We start from the raw sequence: 27,885 nt of genomic DNA, 5'->3' as shown, positions 1-27,885 counted from the left end.
ACAGAGGTGATAGGCACTGAGCCAAGACAGAGGAGAAGTCATAGCTTGGTGTGAATGTTTACCAAACTCATCCTTCTGTGAATAATAGCTGTAAATTCTGAGCAAAACACGAATACTCCTACCTCTGGAAACTGAACAAAGGCAGGCAGATTTTGGAGGGTATTCAAAACGTGAGCAAGTGATCTGCAGAGTGAATTCCCTATTTTTTGTGGCTTTGCCTTGAAAGCAACTGCAGTTGGTTCATTACAGGGGTAGCCCATCATCTCTCTGGCTCAAGGTACCAGAGGAAAGAGCTCAGGCCACCAAGGCTGCTAGGGAGTGAGGAGGAAACCTTTGGAAAGGGGAATGCCAGAAAGTGGGAAGATAATTTGGCTCATCTGTCAGCTGACTGCTGAACCACATGTGCATGGGGAAGACTGAAAGCAGCCCGTACCCAGGGCTTAAAGAACTGGAGTAAGCTGAGCTGCCACTTGCCCAGGTGTGAGAGTTTTCAGATTGATTACTTACAAAATCAAAAACCTTTAAACCCTGGAGCAATTATAAGGAAATCCAGAGTCTCCACCACAGAACATTTACAGTATCCAAAATATAAACCAAAATTATTTGACAGATCCCAGGAATCTCAAAAAAAGAAAGAAAATGTAGTTCAATATCAAGAGAAAAATAGTTAACAGGTGCCAACACTACGGTGACCTAGAGGTTAGAATTACCAGACATAGACTTTAAAGCAACTATAGCAAAGGTGAAGTAATTTTACAGATTAATTAAGGTCCCAAATTAGTTGATTTTTAATTAATCAAAAGAGAGCTTTGTGTGGACATGATTTAATCAGATAAAAGCCCTAAAACAGGGACTGGACCCTTTTGTGGGGAGAGAGAGAGACACACATATGCTCCTGCTGGCCTTGAAAGAAGCAAACTGTCATGTCGTCCCTGCCTTTGAGGAGGCCATGGGGCAGGGAGCTGCGGAAAGCCTCCACGACCTGCAGGTGGTTGCCAGTCCCAGTTGTTAGTAAGTCAGAGCCCTCATCCAGTAGCCACAGGGGAGTAGATTCTGCCAACAACCTGAGTGCACTTGGAAGCGAATCCTTCTCTGCTTGGAATCCTGACCCACAGACAGAGTGATGGTAAATGTATGTTCTTCTAAGCCGCTACATTTGTGGCAATTTGTCATTCAGTGATAGAAATATAATACAACATGACAGAAGAAAAACGTCAGTAAACTTGAAGATAGATCAGTAGAAATGATCCAGCCTGAAAGAGAGAGAGAGAGAACATTTCAAACAAAATGAGCAGAACTGCAGGGACCTGTGGGACAATTTCAAAAGGTCTAACAAATGAGGAATTGCAGTCCAAGGATGCAAGGAAAGTGAGAGCCCAGGACCACAGAAAGAAAAAGAAAAAAATAATATCTAAAAATGTCCTAAGTTTTCTGAAAGATAGAAATTTGCAGACCAAAGAATCTCAGAAAACTCCAGACATTTCAAAGAAACTCACACTCATGCACCTCATAAATAAACTATTAAAAACCAAAGATAAAGAGAAAATCTTGAAGATTAGCTGGAGGAAAACTGTAGGGGAAACAGTAACAATGAACTTCTCTTTAGATATCCCAGAGGCTAGAAGACAGTGGAACAAAATCTTTAAAGTGTAGGAGAAGGTTTACACGGGAAGTGATCTGTTTGGAAGCTATTTGGGAGTTACAGTCACCAGGATTTGGTTATTGGTCATGAAAGGGAAGGGCCAAGTTTGACTCTGAGGCTTCAGACTTAGGGGACAAGTTGGTAGTATTGCTGTTGGGCCAAGACAGGGAACTGAGTAGAAAGAAGACAGGAACTGAGGGTACAGAGGATGGAATAGGGTATGAGAGCACGACACAGTGATTCTAAAATCCATTTTGGACACATTGAGTTTTGGATTCCTTGGAAGGGCAGAAAGGATGATCTATTAGAAGAAACACAGATTTGAAGCTAGAAATGCCTGGATTTCACTCCTAAGGTTTGTTAGCTATATCAGACTGGAAAAGTTTCTTAATTCCCTGGAGCCTCAGCTTCCTCTTCTGCAAAATCAAGAGATTTTTGTGACTATCCCATGAAATATTATAGAGTGACTAGTAAATTACAAACTCAGTTCTCTATAACCAAAGGTTCCTTTCCTTCCCTTTCCCCATTCTAACAAGACATCCAAGTGACCATGTAGAGTAGGCAAATTGAATATAAGGGTCAGGATCTCAGGAGAATATTCTGGCCTGGAGGTAAAAATTGGGTCTATCACCAGTGCCTAGGTAGCAGTGGGAATAGATAAGCATGCCCAAGGAGACAGTGCTAACAGAAGAGGACTTTGTTAGTTACCTCTTGCTGTACAATGCTGTACAACATTGGTACGGGCACAGGCTGACTACTATAGACACTCCATTCATGAAAGAAGAAGAAGGGAGTCCCATCAAAGTTCCTGGTACATAGAAATTCTAATATCCAACCAGTAACTCAGAAGTTTCTCAATTAGTAATCGTTCATACTCCTGCTCAGGAATGATTGTCCATGGCTCATGGCTTTGGACTCTTGGCTAAAGCTCTGAGTCATCCATCCCTTTCCATGAAAAGTAACCTTTGTTTGCACTTCAAAGTTTTCTCAGCCTGCTTTCTATCAGAATTGTGAAGAATCACAGGCCTCTTTACCGTTTTGCACTGTCTTCATCTCTTTCAGTCTAAATTGGCCTTGTTTCTTCCAATACAATTCAGTAAACAACTTTGTGGGTCTCTTATTAATCTTGCTGAGGTTTGCTACAGTAGACAAAATCATGTATCTCTTCAAGATAATTCCTTCTCTGCTTTGGAATTTGGTGACACCGCTGAGGGACATCACCCCTATGTGTCTTAGAAGCCCTGTTGTTTGAATAGTTTGCTGAAACACCAGTTTAGGTTTTTCTGAGATCCTAACAAAGGATTTTATAGCCACATCCTGAGCTTCATCCCTAAAGCCAGCTTTCCTGGTCATGTCCTGGATTTTATCTTTGCCTAGAAACCATTTCTTGAATTTAGCATCATTTGCCTTCTAGAAGGCTAGAAATGTTCAAAACTCGCCAGTCATGGCTCCTGTTCATCTAACAGTTCTTCCTTATGCTTCTGCCACCCCTCTCAGACTTTAATATAAGCAACAGATAGAAGCCAGAAGGTACTTCAACACTGCCCAGAAAACTCCTTAGCTAGGTCACATAGTTGATTAGTCACATTTCTTTTCTTTCTTTCTTTCTTTCTTTTTTTTTTTTTTTTGAGAAAGAATGCCAAGCAGGCTCCACACTGTCAGTGCAGAGCCTGACACAGGGTTCAGTGTCACAAACCATGAGATCATGAGATCCTGACCTGAACCAAAGTCAAGAGTAAAATGCTTAACTGACTGAGCCACCCACACACCCTGAGTGGGCACATTTCTACTTTTCCTGTCACTGCAGGTTGTAGTGTTGCTAAACTCTCTCTGCCACTACATAACAAAGATTCCCTTTCCTCTGTCATCCACCAACGTTTTCCTCACGTCCTCACTGACAGCTTCTCTATGGCCTTGAAGTAACTATTAAAAATATCTTTCAAGTATCTCAGATATTCATCAACACTCTTCTCAAGTCCTTCCAGTTTCTGCCCATTTGCCTGCTCCAAAGCCCCTAGCATTTTTAGGCTTTTGTTATAATAGCACTCCACTTGGAGATACCAAAATCTATATAAGTTGCATTTTGCTGTTTAATAAATTATCCCAAAACTTGAGTAGATAAAATAACAAATATTTTTTTTTACCTCCATTCCATTAGCCAAGAATTTTGGGAGTGGTAGTTGTAGCTAAGAGTCTCTGAGAAGGCTGTAGTCAAGACATCAGCTGAAACTATAGTCATCTAAAGGCTTGACTGGGCTGGAGGATCCATTTCCAAAATGGCTCACTCTCATGGCTCTTGACAAGACTTGGCTTTTTGCTACAAGGATCTCTCCATAGAGTTGGTTGAGTATTCTCATGACATAGCCTCTGGCTTCCCCCAGATCAGGTTATCCAAGATAGAACAAGATAGAAGCCATAGTGTCTTTCATGACCTAAGCTCAGAAGTCATTCATTGTCATTTCTGTGATATCCTAGTGGTTACACACACTAGCCCTATTTAGCGTAGGAGAGAGCTACACAAAGGCACAAGTAACAGGAGACAAGGATCAGTGGAGTGATCTTGGAGGTGGGCTGCCATAAGGAATAATAGTAGAATTGGGGGGGTTAGGCTGAGGAATGGGATCCATTGGAAAAGAATAAGAAGAAGAGGAAAACTAAGTCATAACAGGAAAACTAGGACATACAGTGTTCTAAAAACTAAGAAAGGAGAATATCTGGAGGTACAGAATTATCAGATGCCTTATGGTGGAAATTGAATGAGACAAGAACTGAAGAGACCGTTGTATTTGGCAATTGAGAGGTCACTGATGACTCAAGGAAAGCATTTTCATGGCAAAATAGGGGTTGAAGCCAAATGAAGTGGGTTGAAAATGAACAGAAGGTGAGGAAATGGAAAGAATCAGCATAAAAGAAGTTTTTTTTTTAATCTTGATTGGGTGTTAGCTAGAGAAAGCTGCAGGGTAAAATGTGGGTTTTAAATGGAAGAAACAAACATGTTATATATGAGAAGAAATAAATAGAAGAGATTTATATGCAGAAGAGGAAAAATGATTAGTGGCATAAAAGCTTAAAAGGGAAGAAGAGGAAAGAATCCTCCAGATGGGAGGAGGTTTATATCATATCTATTGCTGCTTAACAAAGCACCCCAAGGCTTAGTAGCTTAAAAAACCTTATTAGCTCATGAGTCTGTCGGTCAGAAATCTAGATGCACTCAGGAGGGTCCTCTGCCGGTGTCTGCAGGGCTCACTTGTGAGGCTGCCATCAGCTGGTAGGCCACCTGGGGCCCGCTGGTCCAAGATGGCCTCACCTACATGTGTGGTAGTTGGCAGGCCATTGGCCAGGGTACTCTTGGATCTCTTCCACGTGACCGCCCCGGGAGCCTCGCCCAGACAGGAAAGCAAGAGCAGAAGCTGCAAAGCCTGTTGAGCCTAAGCTCAGAGCTCATGCACAATCTCCTGCCACACTGGTAGGCAGAGCAAGTCACAGGTTTAGGTCAGGTCCAAAGAATAAGGACCTAGGTTTTACCTCTTACTGAGAGTTGCTGAGAAAATCTGCGGCCACATGTGACTTAGTACAAAAGCCTCCTCCTATTTTGAGACAGGAGAGAAAGGATGAGTGTGAATGTAGATGAGGTTTTGATGAAAGTAAAAAGAGAAAAAGAGAACAGGAGGCTTTATAAAAGTAATTTTCCACAGCATCTAATCCTGTAGCCTGCTCATATTAGGCATTTGGTAAATGTTCACTGGATAAGGGTTTTTACTTACTTATAACATTTCTTACATTTCTCAAGAACATAAACTTAAAAGCTTAATTGTTTTAACAATATGAAAATTATAAGTAGTGCTTTTTGCATCAGATTGGATATTTTGTGTATACTTTACGGGCATACAAAAAGAGGTCCTCCAGTCTCAAAATGTATGGTTCTGTATACTGTCAATGAAGTTGGACTTTCAATTAAGAGTGTTCCTGGTCTCCCACACCTCCTCCCCTGTGACTTCCCACTGGCCTCTAGTGAAAATTCTGACGGAATTAGGAGAGCCCTGCAAGAGGGGATTCACCACATACTCCAAACGAGAGCACCTTTCAGGTCCACGTGCATGTCCAACTCTTCCCAATTAATTTTTTTAAATTTTATTTTAAGTGAACTCTACACCATACATGGGTCTCAAACTCACAACCCTGAGATCAAGAGTTGCATGATTTACCGACTGAGCCAGACAGGCACCCCCAACTCTTCTCAGTTAACTGTGAAAAATTCTTAACTGGTTTGTCATAAGACAAAAGTACATTATATGTTACCAAATATTACCTATTTAGAGTAAATCACTTCAAGTCAACTGTGCCACACATTATCTCCTTCTCTAGCCATGGAAGTAGATTCCCAGAAACCTACAGTATCACCCTTGTGGGGTAGGGCACAGCTGTCTGCAACTAGCAATTCCATGTGGAAAGGACGGATTGTATGCCTTTGCTCCCCAGTGGCAGTAACAGGCTTCTTTTTACTGTTGCTGACATTAAGATAGCTAAAATCAACAGTGAGGTAAACACTTCTTGGGACCATCTGGCAAGGATTTTAATCCAAAATTTTCTGTAGACACTGACTCCATTTGAGTACCCAGAACCTACCGTCCAGTCACCATCGACTGCATTTTTATTTCAGTCTTAAAGCAGTAATTGAAATGACAAAATAGTAGACTGTAGGCTCTGTCCCTTCACCTTTCTCTCTTAAAATATTTCAGTTTCATGAGAGATTCCAGAAGACTTACATTCTCTAAGGAAGCTTAGAGGGCCTTGTGAGGTCACCAGTAAAGGTAAATGGGGCCCTAACAGTTTTAGTCGTTAAATATCTAGTAGCTAGAGCATATTTAGAATTTCTCCATTTTCTATTGGGAAATGCATTTACTCTAAATGAGAGGGAGAAGTTTGGGACTGAGTTTTCTTACTCCTGTATATTTCAAAGCTTCTTTGTAAAAATCATTTGCAATATGACCTAGTTAAGACTTTTAAAGTCTTTCACCAGAAATGGCAAAGATAGGATTGTGATAGAGCACTTTATTCAGTCCCAGGGCTGATTTCTGGAGTTTCCTATACGCCTGCATGAAAGAGAACAACTGGGGATTATTTCAGCTGTGAAGCACCCAGAGGAATGACTGCTGGTGCTGCTAATGGTCTCTCTGTCCCTCCTCTGGCAATAAATTTTAGATATTGAAATATAGCTTTGGAGAAAAATGTACTGAAGATTCCTTAAGCTTTTTACAAGACACTCAAAAGGCTTTTCACAAGCCCATGCTCTGGAAATGTGAATTCTTGATGTCTAAACATAAAGGTCCTTTACTGAACTAATTTTAAATGTGAATTTTAATACAGAGTACTTGGAGAAAGGGAATGCAGCTGGACCATTAAAGCATGGTATTTTGCCATTTTTAAGTAATGGGAAATACTGATTAAGAATGTTATAAAGATTTCAGCATACATAATGTGATTGTGTCTAATCATAACCTATTAGCACAAGCCTGTACCAAAAGCATTAACTCTGTTAAAGACAATGGCATACCTATTATACTGTGGCACTTTTTAATTATTTCCATACTGAACAGGATATTGAAGAGCTTATTATCTAAAGGTCAGAATAATGCCCAAGACATGGCCAAGCCCAATGAGTGTCAGATGCATGGAATGTTGGATGACTTCATAGTTATGAAATTATTTCATTTCTCATGATAATTCCTGACTTGCCAAGTTAGTGAATTTTAAGAACTCTGAGAGCAGATTTTAAGATAAATGTGAAATAATCCATACTTTTGGAGTCAGGGACTTCCCTTCAGGCATTAGTTCATATTTGACTTGCTTGACTTACACTTGGGGATAAAATGAGTTAGGACAAGGTCTTAGATACCACATTCCCTTACTGGGAAAGAAAACCAACTTGCACAACTTTGGCTCATGTTTCTTGTTATACAGGCACTGAGAAGCAGCGGTTGCCATGAAATACTTTATTTAACCTTTACAAAAATGTTTTCTTAGTATGGCAAGGCAGTTTAGTTAAATGAAAATAAATAACTATAAAAACTTTGGATTTCTTTTATATCCATCTGTTGACTTCTTTTTTTTTCTAATTAAAAATTAGGGATAGTAATTATAATTGTCTAAATTGCCATAATGATTAAAAATGAGGATTTCATAAAACTATTTTATCTTGTCTTAGGACACATGTTGGCATGTCTTCTGTTTTACATTAATGTAAATTTTGCTGAATGATGAATGTTGTATTTGAGAACAATTTAAAAGAAAGTTTTTATTCAAACCTTGGTTAGGTTTCTCTATTGTTTATATTTGTATTAAGTCAAAATTGATTTTCAAACAAACAAAACTGTTTGGCTCACAGACTCAAAATATCTCTCCAAACCTGAATGGCTGTTAAACAGTATCTCTAGTGTCTTTTCTCATTGGCTTCCATTTCTCAGCTCACCTAAATTAGTCTTTATTATTTCTATCCAACATACTCTTTTCTCTTCCACTGAAGAGTTGGGTCCAACCAAGAGCATGGCGACCATCGACTTTCATTCTGTCGAAGGAGTGTGTCTACAGAGCACCAAAATCTCCTGGCTGTTGGTGCAACTCAATTAAGCAATTAAAGTTTCTATTTATTTTATTGAGTTACTGTAAAAGAAAATGTGAATTTCATATTTTATGAATAAACCATCCTTTTCTGTACTCCCACGGACACATACATATCACATTTTTCTGAATTTTTACTTTTCAACCCTTGGTAGTAGTATCAGGGGTAAACAGTCTCAAAGACTGTCACACAGTTCTGGACATAAGGCAGCCATTAGTATCATGGTTTTTTTCGGTCACATATCATTTAAATATCAAAAAGTCCACACCCTTTAGAAACATGAAAACAATAGATATGTGTAATGCTGAAATGACCTTTTTTTTTTAAGTTTACTTATTTATTTTGAGAGAGGTGGAAACAGCGCAAGTGGGGGAAGGACAGAGAGAGGGGGAGAGAGAGAATCACAAGCAGGCTCTGTGCTGCCAGTGCAGAGCCCGACCCCGGGCTCAAACATACGAAACCGTGAGATCATGACCTGAGCCAAAACCAAGAGTCGGGTGATTAACCGACTGAGCCACCCAGGTGCTCCTGAAATAACCTCTTCAAAGCAAGCCTGTGTATCATTTCATACTTTTTTTACTGTACATATTTATATCTTATTTCATGATTAATATGTCCCCAAAATTTATGCATAAATTATATTTGTAATATATGAGAGAATTTGCTCATGAAATCTTTTTGCAAAATTTTTCAAGTATATTATTTTCCCTAAGTTAGATAATTTAGATTTAGATTATTTTTTTAATAATTTTTTTTAATGTTTATTCATTTTTGAGAGACACAATGTGAGCGGGGCAGGGGCACAGAGAGAAGGAGACACAGAATCTGAAGCAGGCTTCAGGCTCTGAGCTGTCAGCACAGAGCCTGATACAGGGTTCTAACCCACAAACTGAGAATTCATTACCTGAGCTGAAGTTGGTCACTTAATTGACTGAGCCACCCATGTGCCCCTAGATTTAGACCATTTTTTAGCAGAGAATACACATTAAGCATCCCATTGTTTTGTAGATAATGAATATGTCAAATGTATCATAATTATTCATCCTACTCTTCTTTTTTAACTTATTTTTTTCTAAGTATATAAATTTTAGCCAGAAACAGAACAAAGACTGATGTCTGAACAGTGAAAAACTGTAAATAAATTTTTGAATTTAGATTTCTGTTTATAGATACTTACAAAATATGAATCTCTTTTAATTTTAATAAGATTCTATGGCTTGATTATAGATATGTCAAAACACGGATTAAGCCTTAATGTTTGCTAGAGATGTGTGACACCTGACACATGACCCACGGAAACTCAAACTGTGATAGAAGGGCACAATGCACTGTTTTAAAGCTATGAAGACTTATCAATACAATATGTGATAGACATGTCTTCTTTATATCAATTATGTATATTTTGTTTTTCTTTCGTACCTGTGACATTTTCTCTCCTATTCCTTTATGTATTTGTCCTTTTGCTTTGTGTATAATCGTAAAGGTTTTCAAATTTTTCTTCCCTAGTAGTTATTCATACTTGCTCTACTTCCATCAGTGTAGATTGTTACTCTATAAATGCATTTTTTAGTTTCCTTGCATTTATTGTTTTATTTTTTTTAATGTTTATTTATTTTAGAGAGAGACAGAGCACAAGCAGGGGAGGGGCAGAGAGAGAGAGGGAGACACAGAATCCAAAGCAGGCTCCAGGCTCTGAGCTGTCAGCACAAAGCTCGATGCGGGGCTCGAACCCACGAACCACGAGATCATGACGTAGGCTGAAGTCAGCCACTTAACCGACTGAGCCACCCAGGTGCCCCTCCTTGCATTTACTGTTTTATCTAATCTCCTTTTTATATCATATTCATTTTACCCTCATACCAGACTGTTCTTTCCTCTCTCAGTGGTTTTCTACAGTTTTCCAGAAATCATGTATTTTGTAACAGTTTAAAGAAAACCAAAAACTGTCCTGATTTTTTTTTTTCCCTAAATTCTGCAACAGGGTGTTTATGGTAACTAGTGTCTTCTTCCCCTCACTTTTTAAGATGATATTCTGTTTCCTCTGCTTTGTAGTATTTTTTGACAGGTCTCATGGCTTATTTTCACTGTTGGTGATTATAGTCTATGGATTGTCCTTGGTTAGACTGTGTTATCACTCAAGGAATGGTGAACTTTCTCTTCTCACTCCCAGCAACAGGCCAGAGTGATTAAGTATATTCCTGTCTCACTTCCCATTTTCTAGTTGGCATGTCCTAATATCTCTCAACAATACAGAGGTAACAGCTTCTCCTGCATCTTTTCATGCTTCTCTGATACTTCAAATTGTCAAAATTTATGAGAAACTACAATTTCCCTTGTTCACAGCTGTTTTTGTTGTTTGTTTTTCCTGACTCTTTCTTCCTCCACAATGTTTGTCTTGTGATGACCTCTCCTAAAATACAGTGGAGTACTGCTACAATCTGTTTTTCCCTGGGAGCTCCTATCTCTGTATAGACACAGAAAGACTAGGGAGACAGTGAATAGCATGACATCAAACAGCCCAAGAAACTGTCGGTTACTTTGTATCAGTGTCTCTGTGGCTTTAGTCCCTGCTGTTGCCTGATGACTGATGCCCTGAGGAAAAGTGGCAGTTGTGACCTAACAGTTCACTGCCTCTTCGGCCTCCCTTTCTATACCACTCTCTCATGGGCAGGACTTCCCAACCCTCATGTCTCCTCATCCCGCAGAACCTACAAATACGCCTCTTGGCTGCGCGAGAGCAAGATCTGGCCTCCTAAACCAATGGTTTTTATTCTCGTAGGACTCTTTCCTTTCCAGGATCAAAACTCAGTGGTTCTATTCAGGTTAGGATCAAAGCTATTAGAGGAATGTAAGCTGATGAGTTCATACTATAAAGTTAATTTTCCAAATTACATTGACAAGAATATGACAAGAAGTTGTTTGCACAAATGGTTTGAAGCTATAGCTTGCTACTTTTATGACTTGTCCTTGTTCGTAATGCAGTGTGCCTTGTAGACATTAAGTTTGTACAGAAAGAACCACTCCGAGTGAGGCTGTCGCCTGCTTTTGTTTATCAGAAACGATAGTCCTGTTTATCTTTTATTTACTCTACTTCAGCATGTCTTTTTTCATGTTATTTCTCTGGGTAACTAAATATGTCCTCCGGTCAGTCTTTTAACTCTCCAGCAGAATACCCCTGGAGTCCTACAACAACTTTTCCTTCCTCTCATAAAATTGTGCAGCATAATTTTTCTTGTTAAATATCTGTTTCTTCCACTATATTGTGAGAATTTTCAGGGCACGTAATGCGTCTCATTCCTCTCTATATCCACCATGTGTACTACAGTTCATTGGCTTGTGGTAAACATTTAATAGATGTAGATCCTAAAAATATTTGCTAAACTGAAAAAAAAACCCAAAAACCTATTGCTCTAGGAAATAAAGCTCAAATAAGTAAACTGCTCCAAGGATCATCTGAATAAGTACGAGAGCAAGCCAGACCCTATGGGAGGAACTCTGAGGCTACAGAGATGAACTGAACACCATGTCACCCTTTTAGCAAAGTGCCGGCAGTGCAAATGGGAAAGCTGCGATACTGCCTAGGACAGACGGGGAGATTTCACGCAGGAAGCTGAATTTGAGTTTGTAAAATAGAAATATGTCATTTCTTAGTCCTTAAAATGTAGGCTCTGTATGCTTTCTATTAGACATTTTTATTTTTAATAACATTAATGTTTATCTGATTGCAAAATAATACATATTTATAGTATGAAATTTGGGAATTACATAAGAGCACACAAAACACACAAAGGAAAACTTAAAATACATAATCCCACAACCCCAAGATAACCACAGTTAGCATTCTGGCATTATTTCTAGCCATTTTCTCCGCTAGAAATAGGCATATATACTTTTTCTTCATTTTACAAAACCAGAATGTATATTGCAAGTATCTTTTTGTAATGTGCTTTTTTTCAGTTAATCTGTTGCTAACTAATAGTGCTAATGTGTTTGCATGCTGTGATTTTTTCTTCACCAGCTTGAGAGGATTCTACAATATAGGTATGGTTAAGCACACCTTACCCTGAGTAAACGTACCTGAGTTCAAATCTTGTCCCTTGCCCTCCCCAGCACTGTGGCCCTGAGCAGCTATTCAGCGTCTCTGGAACTCAGTTTGCTTTTCGTCTGTAAGATGAAACAGAAGTATCTACTTTGTAAGATTATTTTAAGGAATAAGTGAGCAAATCTATAAAAAGCACTTAACCCAGTGCTTGGTACATAGTATGTGTCTAACAAATGATAGCTTTTATTGTTTTTACAATATTTTATTTGATCAATTTCCTACTAATGCATAATTTTCATTATTAAAACAATACTGGAATAAGTTACATCTAGGTTAATCTTTGCACATATGAATAATTACTACCTTATGATAAATTCCTATGTAGAATTGATGAGTCCGTATCTAAAACTAAGATTTTTGACAAGGATTTCCCTCCCACTGCAATCTATATTCTAATGGACATTTTGTGAGTATGCCAGGTTTCCCTTTTTTATAAGGGGCTGTTTTAGGCTGATTACACAGTGTTTGTGGCTTTCTTTGAGTTCATTCATGAGGGAAAACCTATAAGCACTCATATTTTATGGAAGAGCAAACTACCCAACACTTGTGTGAAGACAGTGGAGCCTCCATTATATCACCTCCTGGACTATCGATTTGGAAAGCTTTCTTTTTCTTTTTCCTTTTTCTTCCAAAATACACTGCATCAAAGAGTCCAAGTTATCCACTAGAAAATAAATCAATATGATTTATTTCCGCTTTCCTCATTCCTTACTTGTGAGATTGTGTTCTATAAATAAATGTAAAAGAGTGTATAGAGTGCTGAGATTTCCAGTATTGAATCAGGGTGACACCAAGCATTAGCCTTTATCTAGAAATTTTTCCACTTGGTTTTTTAGCATTATGTCAGATACTCTGAACCTCCTGAAATTTAACTGCCTTAAAAAAACAATAATGAGCAGCATATTTCGATTTATTGTGATGTTATTTTATTGGTGTGAAATGTACTATCAGTTCTACTTGTACGTTTCAAACAAGCACTTAAACTTTGATCTCTGTTATTTGATCTGTAGCTTTCCAGATATTATTTTAGATAGACAAGAATTTTAAAAAATACTTTAACTTAATTTGCACTCATAATGTTCACTATATCATCTGAGATCTACTTTATGCTTTAATATCAATATTGCAGTATCTGAATTATGGATCTGAGAGGTTATATTGATTTGTAGTTTAATCTAGTATCGTTATCCACATAAGGCAAATCTCCTGTGTTGAAAGGTCATTCAAAAAATAGGAAGTTTTTAAGAGTGTACTGATCTTGGTGAGCACCAAATAATACACAGACTTGTTGAATCACTATATTGTATGCCTGAAACAAATATAACACCGTATGTTAACTACACTGGAATTAAAATGTTTAAAAATGTATAGACAAAAGGAAAAATTTAAAAATAGGAATTTCTAAACATTTTGATTTAATACTCAATTTTATGATATTTTGTACACAAGTATCACCACTAAAAATTTTTAATGTCTATTTTGGGTTATTTTTCAATAATCCCCACTCATTTATTAAATATCTATTGAATGCCTACTGTGCACTAGGCTCTTGGGATATAATGATAAGTTTAGAAGTTTAAAAAATATACATGATGCCTAAGCTTTAATATATGTATTAATGTATACATATATTGAAAGGTTTATTTCACTTGGATTGAATGTTAATTTTTTAGAACTCCTAAAATTTCTACAAAGAATATAATGGATTGGGAAAATTTTTGAAGTTATTTTAGATTTTCAGTTTCTTTGTAGAATATTACATATTACTGTACAGTATATTACTATAAAATGCAAAAAAAAAGTATAAGTGAATCTGAAGACAAATTTTTTGTCTTAGGTAGAAATTATCTCGATAACAGTTTTAAAATGAGTCATGAGGGGTGCCTGGATGGCTCATTTGGTTGAGCATCCGACTCTTGATTTTGGCTCAGGTCATGATCCCAAGGTCATGGGATTAAGCCCCGCATCAGGGTCCACACTGAGCATGGAGCCTACTTAAGATTCTCTTTGCCTCTGCCCCTGCCCCTCTCTCCACTTGCTCGCTCTCTCTCTCTCTCTAAAATAAATAAGTAAAAATAAAAATAAAATAAAATAAAACAAATAAAGTTCACAGACAAGTATCCAGTACCTTCATTTATATTTAAGATATAATTTTTAAAATTTCCTCTTCCCCTTTTCTTTCCCTTCCTTGGTGTACCCTCTGTTCCTATATTTCATCCTGTTTTTCTTTCCTCTGTAACTGATTCAGGAATTCTCCCTTTGGAGGTTACTGTGGGTGGTCCTGAGAGCTGACCCCAAACCCCTGATCAGCAATTCAGTTTTAATTTTTATTTTGTATTGAAAAAAAAAATGAACAGAAGGCTGTATATGCTCCCATTTGAGGTCTTCAGTGGAAAAACTATGAATTTAGTCTGGCTGCCAGTACAGTCCTGGGAAGGGGTGGGGGCAGGGTCTGCTGGATGAAAAGAAAATGTAGTCTCTTGGGACCTTCCAACAAGTGTGGCCACTGTACAACCTGCCTTATTGCTTAGTTGCAGTTCCCATTGAGAAGTTTAAACAAGAATTGTTCCTATTTTGACTTCTTCCCCAATGGAAAGTATTAGACACTAGCTAAGTAGGCCAAAAAGAATGAAAAGCCTGAATAGAAAAGATGGTAGAGGAAGTGAGTCAGTAAGGGAAATGTAATAGGAAAGAGGGGAAAGAAAATTTCCAAGTTGATAAGAGAACATAAAAATACCATGGGCTCCAGGCCATAAAGGATAGTGATTTTTTTGCTAAGGCCGTTGCTTCTTCTTTCTCATGTTTTCATGTTTCTGGCCCACCTTGCCTCTCCTCCTGACCGTTGCCCTCCTACCTCCACACTCCACTCTTACCCTTCTTTCAACACACTGCTCCCCTATACAGAAGGCTTCATTCAAAAGGCTCATTCTTCAATAAAGCACAAATTCCTCACTTAGTACATCAGTGCTGGCCGCAATCTACATCTGCCTCTCCGACCTTGTGCCTCACTCCTGTTTTTTCATGTTCCCTTTGCTCTAGCCAGTCAAGACTATTATTTTGCCCCCAAGCATACCTTCTGACTTTCACATCTCACATTGTCCCTTTGGCCCAGAAAGGAACCTTCATCTTTGCCAATTGAAATCCTGTGGTAACTCTGAGACCCAACTGCTCCATGAAGTTCTCCTTATCATAGCAGCCTAGAGCAAGCCCTCCTTTCTCTAGATTCCTGTACCATTTTGTTCCTCCCCTAATGCTTCCTGTTATTTGTTTGTGCATGCTTTATTTTCCCTATAAGATCATAAGCTTTTCGCAGGACAAAGAACACAGCTCGTCCTCCTTATTTCCTCCATAGGGGCTAGCATATCACCTTCCTTATAGTAACCAAGTAAAAAAAAAAAAAAAAAAGCATTGGGTGAATGATCAAAAGAAATGTTATTAGGATCAAGTAGTCGAACACAGATTGCAAATTTTTATGCCTGGTTTATTGTTCCTTCAGTATAGAAATAAAAATTGACCTATGAGTATTTATTATTAAACGGAGAGTTCAGTACCTATAGCAGTGAAATTTAATCATTTGGTTCAAAAAGAACAGACCATGCCCCACTCACCTGATGCCCAGGAGTCTCAGCACTGCTGTCTAGTGTCTGGATTAGTCACTCATGGGAAGGAGGACCAAAGTAGTGCTGGGCCTTCTCATTTCCTTTTTGTAGATTTTCTCTCTTAGGAATGCAATTTCTTTCTTAATAAAGTATATGTGTTTAATAGCTATTTAGATGTTTTTAACAGCAGACCAAACATTACAAATATTCTACGGGTGATGCATATGGGGAGAGGTGTTTTGTTTTCCCCCTCCCAGCTTTTCTGTGTGAATTAAATCCAAACGTATCTGGATTCTCATAATTCAAAGAAAATATCTGCACCAACATTTTGAGAACAAATAGCTGCCAAGCGAAACCTGACAGCATATTCCTTGGTGACACTCAGTAAAAGCTGTGTAGACAGAGTGAGCGGCTACCTAAAACTGAGCTCATATGCAAATGTGAACACTCTCCAATTAAAATTACATTGTGTACATTAAGCCTCTCTTCAGAGGCTGTGGAATTTTCAGGAAAAATATCGCCGAGCTTGACCTTAAGTACCTTGCCTCATTATTTTTTTGTCATTTCCAGCTACTAGTCTCTCCAAAGAAAACAACTCTCTTGTTTCTTTTAGTTTTGTGTGTGCCCTGAGCTCTTATTCCCAATTGGTGCTACAAAAAAACTGAAATGGTTCCAAACACCACTATTGTTTTTCTTTTTTTCTCTCTGTAACTAATATTTAAAGATCAAAGATAACTCTGGTACTTTTATGTTGTAGAGTGTAAGACCAAATTTTCCCTAAAGGTATTTGCTGTCCAGGATTTTTTTTCTTTTCTTTTTTCTTTTCTTTCCTTTTCTTTTTTTTTCTTTTCTTTGTCTTTCTTTCTCTTTTTCTTTCTTTCTTTCTTTCTTGCTTTCTTGCTTTCTTGCTTTCTTTGAGCTGTAAGCTTTCTTCTTGAGAAATCATCTGAATGGTAGCTTCTTGATTTCACAGGGTCACTGGCAGTTGTATGCAGGAAGAGCTGGAGTGGGACCATATTAAAAGGAGGGAGATGAGTTAGGAGGTTTTTAAAAAATATTTTAGTAAGGTACTTAAAGACCAAAAAAAAAAAAAAAAAAGAAAAAACCCTCCCTTAACTTTCCACCAAAATCATATTGTGATAACTAGCACCTTGGGAAATTTTTTAATTTAAGCACTTTCTAAGGATCCTTCTAATGCTGAAACTAAAAAATAATCTTTCCATCAAAAAGCTTTTGTTATAATAATTCCCATGTAAATTCTTATTAATGTATTCATTTTAAGGGTCTATTATGATAGCTTTTATACAATATTTTTAAAGTTTTATTCGTTCTGTTAGTTTGGAAAATGTTTCATATGATTAGCCTTGGGTTCATTCTTTTAAAGAATTATATATATTGGGGCACCTGGGTGGCTCAGTTGGTTAAGTGTCCGACATCAGCTGAGGTCATGATCTCGTAGCTCGTGAGTTCAAGCCCCACGTTGGGCCTGTGCTGACAGCTCAGAGCCTGGAGCCTCCTTCAGATTCTGTGTCTCCCTCTCTCTCTGCCCTTCCCCTACTCATTCATAGTCTCTCTCCCTCTCAAAAAATAAAACATTAAAAATTTTTGATAAAAAATCATGTATGAGATGAAAGAAAATAGTGAGTTTGTATGTCATGTAAATGTTTTTCCTAGAATGTCAGTTCTATTTTCTTATCCTTAGTAATTGTATAGAACATTGTTTATCTTCATTGTATCCTAAAGAAGCAGTAATTATTATATTGTTTTGGAATACTTGTTCAGTTAAACTGATTTTCTTAGCCGCATTTAGTAAGTAGAAGTAGAAATAGAAAATATTTGATGATCATGAAAGAAATCTAAATATTACCAAAAGTGGCAGTACTATATGAATAAATATAAATGTGAATGAATAAATATGAATGAATCAGGAGACTCATTTGGTAAAACTGACAACAAATACACACTAGAAGAAAAATAGAACAAAGACATTTTCTCATACTTTAAAAATGTTGAAGGTAGTTCTAATTTGATATATGTGATCTCATAAAAACAGTATATTGAATGAACTGCTTCCTCAAATTGCCATTTTGTTCTTCATCAAAAGCAAAAATAAAGAATGGCAATTTAGGGTCAAAAATAATGCCACAAATGAAATTTTGCTTTAATTACTGTCTAGCCATAAGAAGGAATAAACTATCAGCCAAGACCAATGTTCTTTGATCTTACATTTCAACCTTGTCCTCCAGATGATTGAAATGGTCTTTTCTCAAATGTTCAACAGGCCTTTTACCATTTGATAGGACAATTATTTTTAAGAAGGTTTAAAATGTGATCTGGAAAACCACATTGACTCTCTGTGGCATATTTGCTATTCTTAGCCTGGTTGAATAAGCTGGAAGTGGATGAATAATGCAGGTTAGAAAGAAAACAGATGCTAAATATTACAAATAAGAAGGTTTTCCAGCAACGAGACTTTCATTTTAGGACTAGACTTTTGTTGGCACTTTTGGCATTATGATGATTATTGTTTTTCTCTCCAGCTGTTACACATCTGTATTGAAGGCTGGGGCAATTGGCGCTGGTCAGAGCCCTTCAGTGTGGACCATGCCGGGACTTTTATTAGGACTATTCAGTACAAGGGTCGAACTGCTTCACTCATCATCAAGGTTCAGCAACTCAATGGAGTGCAAAAGCAGGTAAGTTCCTTGTGTTCATGGCCCAGACAGCTCTTAATTATTTGATGTAACTAGTGGAAGGGAAACTTAAAGAAATGAAAATAATTAAATAATAAAACAAAATCCCAGTGGTATGTCTAGTTCTGCCTACTACTACTGTGCACAAGTTTCTTGATGATCCTGAGGATGATGATGGCTTCAAACCCTTTGTCTCACATCTTTTACAAGAGCTGCTAACGAGCAGTAAAATTTACTGATTTTAGTTTCACCTCTTCTCTCTGTCACCACCTACCTTCTGGTAGAGGTGCTAATGAGCTGTGAAATGGCCAAAAGGCCTTTATTAAGAAGGAGAAGAAGGACAGGGTGTTGGGGACTCTGGATAACCCAAAGGTGGATAACCAGGAGTTGGTTCTCATACATGTAAGGGTAATCTTTGAGAAAGTGTTGTGATACCTCCCATGACAGAGTGGGCCGGGGTCTCCAGCAAGCTTTCTTTTCCTAGGAGTTAATATTAACTGCAGTAAAAATTCACTACAGTCTAACTCTTGGCATATAAAACCTCAGCTCTCAGCACATATTTTTACGTATTTTATAAAACTTCCTTTTGGCTGTTTTTGAAGTTCTAAGACTGCAAAGGGGAAAAAAAGTATCTGACACTTTTTTTGTGTTCTTAAGATGTGAAAATGTGGTTTTTAAAAGATGTTTTTCAAGCATGGCACATATGACAAGAGTAGAAAGAAAAAAAGGAAGTATTAAAATCTGAAAACTGGCTTCACTGCACACATAATAACTGGATTTGTCATAAGAGTTTTAACATATACATCAGCATCTGGATTGTAACAGTCTATCCAGAGCTTATGTGAACAGAGGACATGATAGAAACAGCCCCCCAGCCTCTGGACAAGGAAAAGGGGAGCTTTCCTTAGCAGGCAACATGGGCTCCTCCATTGCCCATACTTGGCAGACAGGAAGCAACTGGTGAGGTGAACAGTAGGACCCGTACCATGTACGTCCCTGGTCTGCACCTAATCAGGGAGCTGGACTTCATGTTCTCATTATTGTGGGCAACAGGAGTGAAAAGAATATAGCAGAAGAGTTTCCCCAATGAACTGACCATTCTTCAAGTAGTCGGTGACTGCCTGCAGTGGAACAGAGTAAAATGGAAGACACTGTGTGACACAGGCTTCACTCTTAAATTGCAAGTGTGTATAAACCCAACAATGTACACAACCGACAGTAAGTGTGAAGGACTCTTAGAGGTTTCACTAAGAAGATATGACTCGAGTTGGGCTTTGGAAAACATGTAGAATTTGGATTAAGAGAGGCCAGTCCAAGTAGACAGTATAACCTAAATATAGGAGCACGGGACAGATGGGTCTTCCTGGGGCTCCTGATGGAAGCAGCCTAGCCAGTGTGAGCTTTGAGCTAGAAAGTCGTAAGAACAAGACGTGTCTCTGACTGTCATCTGGCTTCAGGACTCTCTTACTTGGATACGCGCTCAACAGATACCTGCCCAATGAGTACGTTCTGGTTTGTGATTCTGTCACTCATGGTCTTTCAGAAATTCCTTATACACCTTCCCATTCACCAGTGTGCCTGAGAAATGGTCACTCAGCATCCGTTTGAACACTCCACATGATACAAGGCTCCTTTTCTCACACGGTACCCCTTTCCATAGTTGGTTACCTCCAGCTACACAGGAAGCTCTTTCCCAGTTTCGAGCCAAAATCTCTCACCATTTGGCCAGTTTATACCATTCGTCAGAACTTGAGGGGTACACCACTTGTGGTGAGGGCTCTGTAAGTTGTATCTCCCCTGTATTACAGCCCTTTGGAAACATAAGGGAAGCTAGGATGATTCTTTCCTCTTAGTTGCCTTTTCGTTAGGCCACTGGTTCTCAAACTTGCATGTACGTCAGAATCACCCAGAAGGCTTAGTAAAACGTAGATGCTAGGTCCCACCCTCAGAGTTCCAGATTCAGGAGGTCTTGGGTGTGACGTGATAATTTGTTTTTCTAACAAATTCTGATGATACTGGTACAGGGCTCCCACTTTGATGGCCATTGCTGTGGTCTAAACTTCCCCAATTCATTCAGCTCTTTTGCCTGTGGTTGCTAGAACAGTGGCCAGTTAGTGGAATGGGGGGGTCACTCCATGGAGAAGTGGTTCTCATGGTGTATCCTGGTGGTTAACATCATAGCCAGTCTGGCTGTATCCCCTTGCTGGCTGTGTGACGTTCAGCAAGTTATTTAACCTTTGATCAGTTTCCTGATCTGTGAAATGGGGAGAGTGATTGTGCCTTTGTCACAAAGTTAGTGGCAATTAAATGAGTTTGTATATGTGAAGTGCTTACGGTAGTGCCTGGCCCACTGTCATAACTCAGTAAATTATAGGCACAATTATGAAATATTCCCAGGCATGAGTAACAGTAAATGGACTTTGTTGTGTTAAAATAGTGCCTCCTTCTTGCATAGATATTATGTATCTTTAAGGAATAATATTAAATTTCAGGGATAAATTAATATATACAGTGTTCCTGAGCAGATATTACGCTTCGCAACAATAAACCCTAAGTCAAAAAAGTTGGCCATGAAAAGTACCTTTTTTGAAAATTTTCACAAAATGTTACCTACCTTTTTTTTTCCCCTGATAATAAAAGATTTCTCAGCCTTACTATTTATTACCTGATACCTTAGGCAAATCTCTTAACCTTTCTGTGCCTCCATATACCCCTTGTAAAAGAAAGCACCCAATAAATGTTAGTTTCTTGTGGTTATTTTTATGTTAACTGTTTTCAAATATTTCTGAAAACACAGGAAAGCCTAAGGTAGAAAAGAAAAATTACCCATGTTTTTGCCACCCAAAGGTAAATACTTCGGTGTGTTTTTTCCTACTGTTTTTTTCTATGCAGATATTTTTTTTGACTAACTTGAGATCTGATTATAATTAGTTTTTCAACTTGTTTTTTTCACTTAACATTATATGATGCTTATCTTCTCATGTTATCTGAAATTCCTGAACTGTCTTTTTAATGGTTGCATAGTAATTTGCCCTGTGTTATGTTGAAACCCACTTAGACACCCATCCCCTTGTTACCGCACTTTTAGATAATTTCCAATTTGTTGCCATAATAAACCCTTAAATGAATATCTTTGTGTATACATATGTATGTCCAAATGTCTGTGTCTGTCCTGAAAATAATTTGCTATAAAACTTAATTACCTGAGCAAAAATGTGAATGTTTTTGGGGTGCTTGATACATCTTCCCAGACTGAAAAGATATACTTTATACTTTAACCAAAATTCATTGTTTTGTGTCACCGGATTCTTCTTAGGGCCACATTAGTCCTTCAAATAACTAAGTATATATATTCATCCCAACCTTCTGCTGATTTTCTGAGTTTTCCAAACTATTAGCAAAAATAGTTTGTTAGTTTTAGACTAACAAAAATTTTTCCATTCATTAGAAGTTTAAGGAATCCTTTTCATCATTGTCTCTGTTAATGTCAAATATACAGATTTTTAAGGCATCTGGTGCAAATCACATTTCAGGATTTCCAAATGTTATTTGTACCATTGAATGTTGCATAATTATTTTCTGTAGCACTCCCTCTCACACTTTTCTCTGCTTGTATTCTATAATAAATGCTGTTATTAAAAAGAAGAAGAAGAAGAATCTAGCCAAATAGGAAAGGACTCTTCAGAAGCCAGTAATGGAAGCAGAAGCCACCTTCCCATTGCATGTACCTTTTTGAAAGAAGTGCCATCTTGTGCCGCAGGAACTGGAGGTCCATTTTCCATTCCCATTGTCATAGAAGGCACATACACACAAAATTTATATTTTGAGTTTTAGAATTTATTGTCATAGCCAAATGAGACTGGGCTCTAAATTAGGGCCATTTTAAAAACTTAGCGAAATAATGGAAAGTGGAACACAAAAAGAGCAGTTTGTTTAACCTAGAATGAAGCAAATGGAAAATGGTTGGTACTGAACCCAGGTAATGCTGAAAGGTTCAGCAGGCCACCAACTTCAAAACAACCGCTGCATACGTCAAAGTTGTGATAAGTCTGTCTAGTCTTTCAGTTGGATTTAATTTTTTGTCAGGGTAGATCAACCAAAATTCAGATTAGCTCCAGTTAAGGTACATCAGAGACACAGGATTTCCTCAATTAGCCAGGTTGGGAAGGCAGATAGGAATCAAGGTTTCAGAAGAACTTCACGAATTCCTTCCTCTCTCTCATATTGGCCTCTTTCCTTCTGTCCCACCTGGGCTGGGAAATAAACTGCAGCTGCCTAATTACCAAGCTCCATTTGGGGAGGTGAGTGTGCAGCTCCCTGATGTACCTTAACTGCATTAACATGCCCCTGGATGATGGAGAATTGGCTAGTGCGCATTTGAACAGTGCCCTTTGGTTGTACCCTGCCTTTCTTATAACCCTCTCATTTCTCCAGTTGAATGAAAACTGACCACATACAAAATTTCTCAAGAACTTTGTACATTATACAGCTACCCCTGTACACATATTGGCTCCCACGTTTGCCATCCCCTCATTGAGGAAAACTTCACCACTTTAAAAACTTAAATGTACATATGTATGTATGTATGTATGTATATTTGTATCTTTATACATACACTTTTAATCATAGCTAAGATATCATTTTCCAGTGCATCTGGTGTTCTGGAGTTATTCTTTAATATCACTATTCTTCTTGGCACTGATCTAATAAGAGTTCTGAAACCTGCTAAGTAAAATCACATGTGGAAATCTTCAATACACGTCTTTGTGGCTTTGGGGAAAGAGGAGAATTAGTGTGAAACCTGGAAATGTGTATTAAAGAGAAACCCTACATTAAAAAAAATTAAGTAGCTGTCTTCAACTGATAAATTAATCTTGAAATTTTAACCATAATTTTCAAAATAAAGGCATTGTAAGTGTTGCCACGTTGAAGAAAAGCAGACATGGCTCTCGCTGAACCCTGCGTGGGAGCAGCCGTGAAGAACACCGCTCTGAGGAGTAGCCATTTTGGATTTCCCTTCATCTAAGTAGCCTTCCCTCCCTGGCCACTTTTAAGGGTTTTCTTTTTATCAAATTTGAAAGCCTATTTAACAGGCTTTATAGTTGAAAATGAAACTATAAAAACCCACCAAGAGGATCTTTGTCTTTAAACAAAGTGAGTCCCAGATGGTTGCAGAGATTCTGTGGTTTCTGTGAGAGACAGCAAAATTCTCTCCTAAATCTCATGGGGCCCAAAGGTTCTGAAGCAAGAGCAGTGTGCATACATTGCCAGGCCTGGGCACACCAAGAGTAAGAACAAAATTGAATACTGCCTCAGAGCTTTCATGTGTTTACTTGAAGTTAGGCGACGCTAAGGCCTCATAAGACTTAACCATGAGTGCCTGGTAACCCCTAGCATATGCTAAAGAAAAGCTTGCCTGCTAACTTAGGACTCATGGTCCAGTTGACTTCTGTGTTTGTTACTGAGAAAACATTGTTTTAAAAGATTATTATGGCAGAGTATCTAGGAATAATATAACAATTAAGCACAGTTTGGTTTTTACAGATGTTCTCCTTCTAAAGAAAATTCAAAGGAATAGATAGTTAGAAAATAAGTGTTTAAGAAAATGCTAAATTTCACTGTTCAACTAATACCATTTGAAACAACAATGACATCTTATTTTTGGTCTATCAATCTAGCAGGTTTATTTGGGGTAAGTAATAGTTCATTCATAAATAATTATTCATAGTTATTTGTGTAAATAATAGTTTACTTACAAAGGTGTTTACAAAGTACCCTTAATCACATAGGAAAATGTATCCATTAGGATGTTTTCAGTTTGAAGTAACAAAATAGGCTTTTTAGTCTTCATAATAAGTTAATGAGGCAGAACTATTCCTCTTTTACATTTATTATCTCACATAATAAGAATGAAGAAGCCGAGTTAAGTGTTGGTTGATTAAGCAACTCAGTGCTGTATCTGCTGCTCTGCTGTCCTGTTGGATTTGCCTTTTTTGTCTTAAGATGCCTACGAAAGATGGATGCATATATATCCTCTCATAACATCTTCCACGACAGACAAGAAGCAGGGCTTTTGCTTCTCAGATTGTCTCCCTTATCAAGGAGGAAAATGTTTCCCAGAGCCTTTTAGCGGTCTTCCCTTTTCATATTATTAGCCAGAGAGCGTCCCATGTTCACCCCTAAAGTAATCACTGGCAAAAGGAGAATCGATTTACCAGGATTCGTTTGTAACAATTATAACAGATTCTGGGGTTCATGGAGGTGTCCACCTTCCCTGAGTACTTTGCTGCTTTTTGAGACCTAAACCAAATGAGGGTTATTCATAGCAAGGGAAAGGGAGGAACCACCTATTTAGAATAGAACCAATGGGATCTACCACATTTACCTTATGATGGGCAGTTTTTATTCTTTTCTATAGTTTCTACATTTTCTTAATTAGTAGGTATTAATTTTATAATAAACAGACTTTCAGAGTGATTATCAGCACAGACTCTAGGCCAGAGAGTCTGGGTAATGTCCCGCAAGTTATCCATCATCTTTGTGCCTCTGTTTTCCCTCATACATGAGTCATAGCAGCACCTATTTGATATGGTTGCTGTGAGAATAAAAGAACTAATTTGTAAAAGTGAGTATATACACACACATACACATATATGTGGGTGTACATATGTATGCAGAGAAGGAGAGGGAGAGATTTATTTTAAATTGGCTCACACAATTATGGAGGCTGAAACCCAGAAGAGCTGATGTTTTTTGGTCTGTGTCCAAAGGCCAGGAAAGACCAAAGTCTCAGCTCAGTTGGAGGAGTCCCTCCTACTCAGGCTCTTTGTTCTATTCAGGTCTTGAATTGACAGGATGAGGCCCACCCACATTGGGGAGGGCACTCTTCCGTACTCAGTTTACCAATACACAGTGAACCTCACCTTCACAGGCACACTCAGAATAATGCTTGATCAAATACCTGTGCAGCCTGTGGCCCATTCAAGTCAGCACGTAAAATTAACCATCACATCCTTAGACCCATAAGTAAGCCACATATGTATGGGTATGTGTGTACGTGTGTGACAGAGAGAGAGATTACTGTTTTTATAATCTGGAAAAAATATTACAAACAAGAAAATCCAGTATATGAAAGTCCTTTGTTTTCCACTCATGGTGAATATTTGTATTACAGAAGGATTCACTGCATAGGAATAAATTTTGCGTTATCTTTTCAACTTCAACTGATTTCAGAGACATTTCTTAATGCCTACTGTGAACCATACTCTTAGCTGGATGACAAATTGGGTAATACATGGGTTTAATGGGTAATTACGTGTGTTTTACAATGATACATGCTTCTTCTCTATGGGGAAGACCTGAATAAAATAAAATAAGGCATCTGAGTTAAAAGTTATTTTTTTATTATCAATTTATAAAATGATCTCTTACTGCGTAAGACTGCAGGAAGCCCTTGGAAACCAGCCTTGGGAATAGATAACATCACCAGTTGGCCTCTCAGCCACCAGAGCCGAAGTCTCGTTTTCAACCCCCATCTTTTTTGACTGCCACATTATGGACACCACTCACTACCACATCTTGGTCGGTCTCTGCTCTTGGAGTTTCAGCAACACCACTTCTCCTGGTTTACCTCCACCCCTCTTTGCCTCTTCTTCTCCGGCCCCTGGCCTGGCTTCTTGCCTCTGAGTCTGCCCCTAAACTCTTGGTCAGTTGCTAGTTTCAACCTCCACCTCTTTTCCAGGTCAACTATCTTTTGTGTGTGCACATTTGCAAGGCTTTCATTCCATAGGTCTTTTATCTCCTGCCCCACCTCACTCTCAAGCACACAATCAGTGTTTCTAGCTGGATGTGGACCCTGCCTGTGCCTCTTTTGAGTGCTGTAAACTCAACATGAACAAAGCAAATACGACCAAACCTTTCTTTTGGTATGCTCCAAATAAGCTAATGACTTCATTTTCTTTCTGTTAAAAGCAACAAGTTTACTGTCAGAACAGTTACGTATTTCCAGTTCATGAAATCTGAATTGATGGAGCTTTATTTGTGTTATTTGTTTGTTTATTTATTATCTTTTAGATTATCATCTGTGGAAGACAGATCATCTGTAGTTACTTGTCTCAAAGTATAGAACTAAAAGTCGTTCAGCATTACATTGGTCAAGATGGAGAAGCTGTGATTCGAGAACATTTTGACTGCCTCACAGCCAAACAGAAATTGCCTTCATACATACTGGAAAACAGTGAACTGACAGAGTTGTGTGTAAAGGCCAAAGGAGATGAAGATTGGTCAAGAGACGTGTGTTTGGAATCTAAGTCCCCTGAGTATAGCATTGTCATTCAGGTATAAGAAGTAGTACAATCTGGAATAGAGCAGCTTTAAAATTAGCATTCCTCGTTATGTTCTTTATTCAGTATAGCACTTTATCTAAAAAATGACCTGTACAAAAGAGGGAGATCTGAAATAATATAAAAAGACTTTGTTGCTTCTCAAAGTGTTTCCTCCCATCCCACAGCCACACAGGAGTTCTTAGAGCTAAGACACTACTCCTTTCAGGTGGAGGCAAGTTCTATCTTGAGAAAGATCCTGATGCAGCAGGGCTTGGGGTGGAGGTGTGGGGGAGGGGGTGAGGGAAGGGATGGTGTTCTCCCCACTCGAAAAATCTCGGCAGTGGGCTATCAGTTGCTTATCTCTTTCTTGCCTTCTGCCATCATCACTTTCATTCCCACGAGGGACAAATCTTCTCAGCCGTTCTCCCACCCAGTCTTGTGTCAGTCTCTCCTCATACCAAATCCCCTTGTCTTTAAGAAAGCGTTGGCTTCATGGACTCACTGCACGTTCACTTGATACCACAATGAAATCTGTTTTTGCTTAGTTATTCTTTTTTTTAGTGGCTTTTTTCTATAACTTTAAATTGTTTAATTCTCGAAACTGACATTATATCTGTGCCTCATTTTGATTAATTAATAAACTAGTGTTTAATAGAAGCCTTTACTACCTCATATGCAGGTGCCATCTTCAAACAGTTCCATTTTTTATGTGTGGTGCACAGTTTTGACATTAGAACCCAACTCTCAAGTGCAACAACGAATGGTGAGTGCTTTCCAATCCTAAAATATGGTATATGACTCTGACCTCTCCTGTTCTGAAATAAATTAAGGTCAGAGTGACCCAGAGAAGAGATTTATTACAAGTTTGTTTCAGCATCAAACAGCTGGAATACTGCAACAAAGCAA

General features: G+C 38.2%; 1 protein-coding gene across 7 annotated transcripts in view; it reads left to right on the top strand.

Annotated features, from left to right (window-relative positions):
* The window catches only part of VPS13B (vacuolar protein sorting 13 homolog B), a 794,855-nt gene that overhangs the window by 716,527 nt on the left and 50,443 nt on the right, over positions 1-27,885 (top strand). For all 7 annotated transcript variants that reach the window (XM_053208413.1, XM_053208414.1, XM_053208412.1 and 4 more), the window contains exons 44-46: positions 18,503-18,658; positions 26,729-26,992; positions 27,659-27,742. In XM_053208413.1, the coding sequence (XP_053064388.1) occupies positions 18,503-18,658; positions 26,729-26,992; positions 27,659-27,742 (504 nt within the window). The remainder of the gene's footprint in view (positions 1-18,502; positions 18,659-26,728; positions 26,993-27,658; positions 27,743-27,885) is intronic.

Source organism: Acinonyx jubatus, chromosome F2 (assembly GCF_027475565.1).
Source record: "Acinonyx jubatus isolate Ajub_Pintada_27869175 chromosome F2, VMU_Ajub_asm_v1.0, whole genome shotgun sequence".
Lineage (NCBI taxonomy): Eukaryota > Metazoa > Chordata > Mammalia > Carnivora > Felidae > Acinonyx > Acinonyx jubatus.
This window is presented reverse-complemented; position numbering and strand designations above follow the sequence as displayed.